Source organism: Lactuca sativa, chromosome 6 (assembly GCF_002870075.4).
Source record: "Lactuca sativa cultivar Salinas chromosome 6, Lsat_Salinas_v11, whole genome shotgun sequence".
In the NCBI taxonomy this organism is placed as follows: domain Eukaryota; kingdom Viridiplantae; phylum Streptophyta; class Magnoliopsida; order Asterales; family Asteraceae; genus Lactuca; species Lactuca sativa.
The window spans coordinates 16,565,907-16,575,237 of record NC_056628.2 but is presented as its reverse complement, the minus strand read 5'-3'; the positions used below and the strand labels follow the sequence as shown (position 1 = coordinate 16,575,237).

General features: G+C 35.3%; 2 protein-coding genes across 2 annotated transcripts; one reads left to right on the top strand and one right to left on the bottom strand.

Annotated features, from left to right (window-relative positions):
• Window positions 1-2,464: 2,464 nt before the first annotated feature.
• On the top strand, window positions 2,465-4,165 carry LOC111913066 (glucan endo-1,3-beta-glucosidase 11). The gene is made up of 2 exons (XM_023908797.3): window positions 2,465-3,804; window positions 3,887-4,165. Exons 1-2 carry the CDS (start codon window positions 2,644-2,646, stop codon window positions 3,968-3,970), a joined length of 1,245 nt encoding a protein of 414 aa, XP_023764565.1. The 5' UTR covers window positions 2,465-2,643; the 3' UTR covers window positions 3,971-4,165.
• A 26-nt stretch (window positions 4,166-4,191) lies between these two features.
• LOC111913065 (uncharacterized) lies at window positions 4,192-8,892 on the bottom strand. The gene is made up of 6 exons (XM_023908796.3): window positions 7,619-8,892; window positions 7,143-7,471; window positions 5,392-6,670; window positions 5,043-5,113; window positions 4,796-4,918; window positions 4,192-4,702 (listed from the first exon to the last, which is right to left on the bottom strand). Exons 1-6 carry the CDS (start codon window positions 8,466-8,468, stop codon window positions 4,343-4,345), a joined length of 3,012 nt encoding a protein of 1,003 aa, XP_023764564.1. The 5' UTR covers window positions 8,469-8,892; the 3' UTR covers window positions 4,192-4,342.
• Window positions 8,893-9,331: the final 439 nt, after the last annotated feature.

The window sequence follows — 9,331 nt, the reverse complement described above, 5'->3', positions numbered from 1 at the left end:
TAATTCTCGATTGAATAGTAACGTTTGATTATTCATATATTCATTGGAATGTTATTATTCTATTATAAATTTATGTATGTGCATTTTTGTAGTAAATTCTAATTGTAATTTAACCTATGACTATTCGTTTATTCATTGTTGAATAATAACATAAAGCTGTAGATACAAAATTAATTGCAAAATAATAACATAAAAATAGTGTTTTTATGTTTTCACACTATTTGCTGTTTTTATTTGAACTATCCTTTATATATATATATATATATATATATATATATATATATATATATATATATATATATATATATATATATATATATATATATATATATATATATATATATATATATATAAGGATAAAATGGTATTTTTAAATGAAATAAGGATGTACAGTGTAATTTCTTTAAATCACAGGGACCAAAACTATAATTTACTCTAAGATTTATTGATTAAAAATAAAGGTAAATAATTTTATAAAAAGTATGAAGTATGTTTAATATGTATGAAGGTGATGTATAAATGCTCTTGTATGACAATGACTTGTGAATCCGATTATGACCTACAAACCCCCGGTGAACTTGAATATAACTGATGAACAAGATTATGACGCTCAAACCTACAAATTTGTGTAAGATCTTGTCCATATTTGGTCCGGATCATGTTTTCTGGCCCATCAACCTGAACATGACACTATTACCACCTTAACAATTATAAATCAAATAAACTTGAATATCGCTAATAAAACATGTCTCAGTTTTGGGAGACATAATAAAACATGGATTACTTGAATATCACTAATACAACATGTCTCAATTTTGGAAGAAAGAAGAAAACATGGACAAGAAATCCTAGTTTTCTTTGAGAAAATTCCAACACAAAATCTTTCAAATGAACTGATATTTTTAATCTACCTTAAACCTTGTCAAAATTGAAATTTCCCAACTCTCAAGGCAGTTAATTACAAATTGTCTGGTTAATTATTTATTTAAAAATCAATTCGTAATTAAATTAAATTAAAATATATGTAGTATATCTGGCCATAATTTGATTAGCCGAATAAATTTAGCCCAAACTTTATCCGCTGGGTAAACTTCTAAAATAAATGTAGTTTTTCTAAAGCTTTTGATAGTTTGAAAATACCAAGCTTTTGATAGACACTCATTTAATATCTAAAATTTAGTTGGATATATGCAGTTTTGAATTTTTGTTAAATTATTGAATTTTTTATTAATCTAAGAATTATAATAAAAGTTTTATATAGAGGATAAACGGACAACAAGTTGAACCCTTAATTTTTTTTTTTTGTAAAAAAAAATTAGTTTTTTTTAAAACTATATCCACAGATCTTGGGGTCATAAAATTACTATATATGACTTGTTAAACTTTATTGAAGAACTCCACAGGATCTTGTAGGGGTGAGCGTGGTGCGATTTGGTGCGGTTATTAGCCAAAAACATCACAACTAACCGCAAATGCGGTTAATCTAATTTCAAAACCGCTTGATGTGGTTATTTTTGCAGTGCGGTTAGGGAGTTATTTTTGCCGTGTGGTTTTGTTTTTTCTAACCGCATGGATTTAGTGCGGTTATTTTGTGTGGTTTTTAACCACAGTTTAGAGCTCAAACGGTTTGAAAAGTTCAAATATATTACTTGTAATAACAAAAAAAAACCATAATGTATAAGACAATTAACTTAAATCACAAACCGTTAATATCTTAAAAACGTCAAATCAATAGTAATTAACAATAAATTTTTTAAAATTGTTTAATTTCACCATTTTTCAAAGTTAAACATAACAAAAAACTAACACTTTTGTCTTCTAATATTTTATTCATCTTTCATTCATGAAACTTTGTCTTATTTTTAATATTTAATATATTAATAATTAATAAAAAATTTGCATATAATATATGCGGTGCAGTGCAATTTTTTTGCGGTTTCTGAAAACTAATAACTGCACCGCACCGCAAATTTGTGGTTTTTGAAAAACAGAAAACCTCACCATCAGTTTTTATTATGGTTACGGTTTATCGATTGCGGTTTATGCAGTTAATTTTAATTGCGGTGCGGTTTTTCTCACCCCTAGGATCTTGTGCAAATAAACCAAAAATATCAAACCCTAAAGTTATAAGTGCATGTTGATTATTCATGTTTTGTTCTTTGAAGCGTGAGGTTTAAAAACAACTTGCACCAGTGTGAAGACCTCTAGCCCATGAAAAAATATAGATATTACATGTTTCCCTTCTACCGGTTTGAACACATTAACATGAATGGGACTTGTATCTAACATTTCAACAAACTCCAAAAAATATCTTCCATTAAACACCAAACAATATTAATTTAAATCATTAAAAGAGCCATTTAATTCATCTAGTGTGACATATGAATTGACAATCACATGTTTTCTTGCTCTTCAATTATTCTCTTCTTTTGATATTATATACATATATTTTTTATTATTGGCACAGAAAATAGTAAAAAGGAGCATATCAAAGTACATGCCATTTGTTTCGGTTAATTTTTGTCCACGAAAGTAACGTCTAAATGCGTCACTACTAGCAGTCGGTGTCACTTGGCTTATCTTCAATATCACCACCACCACCACTTTCGATCGATCACTGGAAGTCCACTCATCCAGTCATCCATGGAACGTTTCACCACTCACCTCCTCCACTTCATCTTCCTTCTCTTTTCCGGCAACCTACTGGTGTTAGTGTCGTCAATAGGGATCAACTACGGCCAAATTGCCAACAATCTTCCCTCGCCGGAAAAGGTGGTTCCGTTAGTCAAGTCCATTGGCGCCACCAGAGTGAAGCTCTATGATGCAGATCCCGATGTCCTTAAAGCTTTTGCCAACACTGGCGTTGAGTTCATCGTCGGCCTTGGTAATGAGTACTTAACAAAAATGCAAGATCCCACCGAAGCTCAATCGTGGGTCAAGTCAAACGTCCAAGCTTACCTCCCTGCAACTAAAATCACCTCCATTGCTGTCGGCAATGAAGTTTTGACCTTCAATGATACCTCTCTTTCTGGTTGTTTACTTCCGGCGATGCAGAGTATACACACTGCCCTAATTAACCTGAAATTGGACCGGCAGGTTACTGTCACCACTGCACATTCTCTCGCCATACTTGAAACCTCTTATCCGCCGTCGGCCGGAGCTTTCCGGGAAGATTTAAAAGGATGCCTTTCTCCTATTTTGGACTTTCTTTCGAAAACATGTTCCCCATTTCTGATCAACGCTTATCCTTTCTTTGCATACAAGGCTAATCCGAAACAAATCTCGTTGGATTTCGTTCTGTTTCAGCCCAACGACGGAATTGTTGATTCCGGAAACAATTTGCATTACGACAATATGTTGTTTGCTCAGATTGACGCTGTGTATGCAGCTCTTGGTTCGTTAGGGTACAAGAAGCTTCCGGTTCAGATATCGGAAACCGGGTGGCCTTCAAAGGGAGATGATGATGAAGTCGGAGCGACACCGGAAAATGCTAAGAAATACAACGGAAACTTATTGAAGGTGGTGAGTCAGAAGAAAGGAACACCGGCGATGCCTGAATACGATTTAAACATTTTCGTGTTTGCTATGTTTAATGAGAATTTAAAACCCGGACCAACTTCAGAGAGAAACTATGGTTTATTTAAACCAGATGGAACTCCGGCTTATGGTCTCGGATTCTCCGGTATATCCACCGGAGGAGGTAATTCCGGCCACAACAACTCTGGAACAAACACGCCTACGCCGCCGTCGTATATTTTGCCGCCGGAAAACCCAAACAACGGCTACATGTCAATCTCGTCGGCTGTGAGTTTCTTTTTCCCTTTATTCCATTTCCTTTTTACAGAGAATCTTTTTATTCCAAACCTGAAGCATCTTTTTTTTACAGGAAAGACTCATTTGGAGGAGAAGTATCGGAATATTATCGGGGGTGGGTTTGATCTTGATTTCGATTTCGATTTCATTGCCATGAAAAGCCATCAATCAGAGACGATTACAATCAATCAGAGACGATTACAATCAATAAAGAGAGAAGAAGGGAGGAAAATTGTATTTCTTTATTATTATTATTATTAGTATCCATTTCTATTCTTTCATTCGATGCTTTAGGTTTTGCATATTCATGTATAATTGTATCCTCTCATCTTTATATATCATCTTTTTGCAACTTAATGGGTTAAGCGATAATCAAAGTTTATTCAGATAGAAATCATTACCCATTTAGCCTCTTTATCTATAAAGATAAGAATCACGTTAGAAAGATTTATCTTTTTAATAATACAAGCTCTAGTTATACATCTAACACTAATATCATACAACAAAAGTCAACTGGTAATAGTAAACATTATGACTCTGAGCTGGCAGACGCTTCATTTGCAACCGACGTTTTTCCACCTTCATCACTGAATGCACTTTCTTCACTAGAATCAGAAGAAGATGAATCAACATCATCATCACTAACAACTTCAGCTTTTCGTCTCCTTTTGATCCGTGTTCCTTGCATAGCAAGTCGCCTGTGTTTTCTAGCTTTTCTTTTTCCTTTTGGGAGTTCATCACCTACACTCTTGTTATTATCTACATCCTTTGTGTTCCTATCTGTGCTATAATCATCATCTTCTTCTTCTGCTGCTGCTGCTTCTTCTTCTTCAGATTCAACATTTTGTGCATCAACTTCAGACTTTCGTCTTTTCCTACCTGCATTTGTCTGCAACAAAAATACAGATACCAAAATGTTTTATTTGAAATATATAACAAACACTCGGTTTAGGGTTTAGGATTTAGGGTTTTAGGGTTTTACCTTCGGACCACGATCAACCAATCTTGACCATTCACTTCGGTTCCTTAAACAATCAAGAACAGCTTGCGAGTGACTTGAATACGCGTATCTCTCTCCATTATGCTTACGTAAATTAGGCCAATGCTGAAAATTAATATCATGATGCAAATTAATCAACAACTAAAGCATATAGGTTTAATGGTGGCTTTTATATAAAATATTCAGTTTAAGGATCTATTTATTTTGTAAAATTAAAACAAAATTATACCGGTAGAACTGCATTGCAGAGTTCTTCATATGTCATTCGCTTTCCTTTGCTCATAATCTCAGCAATCAAGCCTGTACAACAACAGACGTGTCACACAAAATATATATTAATCTCAAGATTTTAGGGTCGATTACATTTTTGGTCCCCGAGTATAGCTGGATTTTTCAATTTTGGTCCCAAAAAGTTTTCTCTTGCAAACTTGGTCGTCATTTGAGGTTTCTATAATGTTTTTAGTCCATGTTTTAAGTAAAATGACTATTTTATGACCAAAATTGCCAAAAATCATCTATACTCAGGGACCAAAAATGTAATTTACTCAGGAATGTTTTTATGTAAATTGTAAACAGACCTGGTAAAGTGCGATGGGTAGGAATTTCATCATCAGAAGCATTTTGAGGTGATGACATGTTATGTTCATTAGCTTCATTAGAAGAAGATGGCCCACTGCTTACAGTTGTTGCGACAGGTGGCACACTCTTATTCGTTGATCCATTATTTTTCACAATCTCATGTCTCCTAGAACCCTTTTTTGCCCCCTCAACATTATTTGTTACATCCTTGTTTCTTTTTCTTGGCCCATTATTCATATCCTTTCCTCCAGAACTTGATGTCCGTTTCATTAACGTGCTTGTGGGTGTGGTTGAAGCTAGCTGAGGTAAGCTGCCAGCATGGCGCATACGTGGCACCCGAGGAACTCTTGGAGAGCTATTCAGCTCTTGATGAAGAAGCAAAGCAAGCTCTTCATCACTTAAGTTTGTAGATGGAGGAGGGTGAACAACATGTTTAATTGCAGCCTGTTGTCTGCTGTTGTTTATCTGATTAGCCTTTTCACCTTTTTGTGATGATTCTGAAGTGCTTTTGTTGTTCTGTTCATTTGCACCACCACCACTTTCACATCTCAATGAATTTGCAGAGTCACCGGAATCTGGGGTGGGGGTGGTGGTGGTGGTGGCTTTAGATGTTGATAAGACTGCAGGATCTTTGGAATCAGATGAGTTCTTTTTGGGTACATGTGAAGATTTGCTCAAATGTGATGATTTTAGTGCAGAAGTAGAGGACGATTTCGGAAGTTCTTTTACAATTTTTTTTGGCTTCTCAGAAACATCGGCATTATCTTTTTTGATCTTACTATTGTTTTCTTTCTGTTTTCCCTCTGAGTTGGAATATCTTGGCTTTTCTGGAATAGATGATTTTGATGAGGGCTTACCTGTAATTTTGCGTTGATTTGTAACAGATCCATGTGATTTGGGTGGGCCTTCTGATTGAGTATGAGTATCAACATGATTTTGCACCTTATGGATCTGTGAATGTGACACGGATACAGATGCAGATTCCTTCTTCACTTCAGAAATTGGAGATAAACGATCATCAGAAGTTTTTATATCTTGGGGCAAGGTCTTGGAGCTATCTAACTTTGAATCACTAGCAGGGGCATTTTGGTAATTAGAAGTCTTTTCAGGATGAGTGGTTTCTACTGGTTTTACTTCAATTGGTGGTGATGGAATATGAAGATCGACATTTGGGGTCAAATCTGGTTTTTCTAGATTGGTTATGTTGGGCTGAGTTCCATTACTTGTGCTACAAGTTCTTTCATTGTTATTTGCATCATCAACATCATCATGCTTAACCTAAATAAGAAAAATGAAAGAGTGTTACAGATAAAATGCAATTCAAAAAAGTATATAGAACCCAACTTCCATCAAGATCAACAAAATAAAGTTAAACAGATTCCATACTTCAAATAACTTCTTTCTTATATATACATTTTCACAGGAATAAGATTCACTCGTCTTTTAAATAAACAAGTTTAACCTAAGTAAAAGAAAAATGAACATGAAAATATTTCCCAACTATAGACACATTTTGGCATAGCACAAACTTGTAACTAAATCCTATTTAACACAGGACAGAGTTTGGTGAGGAAGGGTAAAATAGTTTCAATATATAGATATTCGTCAACCAGCAGCCATAACCTTACAAACAAAGAAAAGCAAGATTCTTTCGGTTTTCAGGAGAATGTCATATGAAGTTCTTAGCAGCTTATAAGTTAAGTGATTTGCAGGTAGGTGTAATAATATTCCAGGGTTCATTGTCACATACCTCATCTTTAATGCTACTAGTTTCCACAGGATTCTGTTTTAGTGATGATGCAATGCCATCAGAAATCTCCACATTTGTAGGAACTTGATTTCCATCATTTTCTTGCATTTGTTTTGCTTCTTTTGAAGGATTTAGTATTGAATCAACAATGGGTACACTCTCTGAAGGTTGTCCACTAGATAAAGGGATGTTATCTTCTGATTTATGATTGTCCTGCACATCTGTTCTTGAACTTTCAGGTTTAAAGCTTTGTTTATCAGTCTTGGAAGCCTTATGATCTTTGCCTTCATATGATTCTGATTGTTTTGCATCACTTGACATGGTGGACACTAGTATCATGGTAAAGTAAACATGTATTATTAATCTTGCTTCCATAGTATATTATTGATTAGTATTCACAAATTTCATGCAGATAACATACTATCACTATACACCAAACACCAAATCTAAAAACAAGGGAAATTAGAGAAGAATACCTGATTCAAAAGATCTCTTCTTAGAATCTCCATCTTTATCCATCGCTTTGACATTTTTCTTCCTGTTTTGGTCCTTGATTACCTTAGAATCAGCTTTCTTTTGGTTGCTTGAATGAATCACAATAGGCTTCAATAAGCTCCTTTCCTTTCTCACATCTTGCTTCTTAGTATCAGTAGTTGGTGGGCCCATATCCAAAACACCTCCTTCATTAACATGACTTTTATTGCCACCAGAAGTTGACAATGAAAACAAGGCATCAGCCCCTTTACAGGCAGGATTTTCAAGTCCTTCATTGTCTTTGTCATCATCATCATCATCATCATCATCATCATCATCTTGTCTTTCATCCCAACAAGGGAACTCCCTGTATTGAGAATTAAACTTTTTTGGAACATATCCTGTGCACTTCCAAAGCTGTTGACCGAAAAGTGGAGACACCCCACTAAACAATGCAGGATCACCACCAGGAATACCCTGCACGTGTACCTTTTCTTCTAAAGGAATCTCAGTCCAAACCTGAAATGAGCTTTGAGGAGGGCAACTCATGGGATACGGATTATCCATTCTCAATGTTTTTGTAGGCAACTCAACCAACAATTGTGCAACCTCCGTTTCCTCACTCTCTTTCCTAAGCTTCTTGCTTTTGCACTTATCACAAGAAAAGAGTTTCTCACTTTTGACATATCTCGAACACCTGGTATGCACCCAAACACCACATTCATCACAATCGACCATTTCTTCTCCATCATCAAAATTAACCCCACACACACAATCCACCGTCCAAGACTCGTCCACCCAGTCATCCGGTGTGTCCGAAATCGTCGGCAGACGATGAGATCGGCTTTTCATCCCAAACCCTAGTTCTAAAAAACCCGAAACTCCAAAAATGAACCAAAAAACCAATACCACCCCCGCTAACCCGTCGCCCGTTTCATCTATCACGGTCTATTTAACTTTTTCACACTTGCAGAAACCAAGTGGTTCGCTTTCTTAAAAATCGATCAAAGGGGGGTTCGAAAAAAGACGAATTTAAGAGAAAAGAAAAAAAAAATACCCGAATTGGAGAATTTACACCGTGAGAAAACCAGTTGAAGGGGTAAAACAATCTTATATGGCCGATGGCGCCTTTTGCGATGCCTGGAATTCTTGAAGTAGCAAGCAAAGACGACGATTTTTATCTGGTGACGTCTATGTGGACGTGAAAGTAGTCGGAATGAAGAAGAAAGATAAGCAATTTGGAATACGCGGGTTATGAAATTGAGTGGCGTGGCGTCCGTCAACTCAAAATTGATTTTGGGAATTTGTTTTCCGACGATGTTTGTCCAAACACCAAACTCCAAAATGTAGATGGGCCTGCCCATCAAAGATGTGTAGTTTGGCCCAGTAAAATTCTTGTTTTCAAGTATTTGACAAACTATATTTGTGTTTGGTATTCAAAAAACTTTGGATAGGGTCTAAAAAGTTTTCAATTTGTATGAAATATCCAAAATCAAAACAATTATGTGATTTTGGTCCAAAAAAACTTGAAAAGACGATTATGCTATTTTATTTTCTTTTTTATAATATTATTTTAACTAAAAATAAAGAAAAAAAATTATCCCCCACCTCCCTCCCTCTCTCTCCCTCTCTCTCTCTCTCTCTCTCTCTCTCTCTCTCTTATAGTGACATAACTCCTTTTGAACTTCATCTTATTTGTGAACTACTGAATTGTT

Bases quoted from the DNA above. Each gene is read 5' to 3' on its own strand.
- LOC111913066 (XM_023908797.3), top strand. From the start codon at position 2,644: ATGGAACGTTTCACCACTCACCTCCTCCACTTCATCTTCCTTCTCTTT. The intron at 3,805-3,886 runs GTGAGTTTCTTT...TTTTTTTTACAG, and splicing joins ACATGTCAATCTCGTCGGCT to GAAAGACTCATTTGGAGGAG.
- LOC111913065 (XM_023908796.3), bottom strand. From the start codon at position 8,468: ATGAAAAGCCGATCTCATCGTCTGCCGACGATTTCGGACACACCGGAT. The intron at 6,671-7,142 runs GTATGTGACAAT...TTTCTTATTTAG, and splicing joins CTAGTAGCATTAAAGATGAG to GTTAAGCATGATGATGTTGA. The intron at 4,919-5,042 runs GTATAATTTTGT...ATTAATTTTCAG, and splicing joins TCTGCAATGCAGTTCTACCG to CATTGGCCTAATTTACGTAA.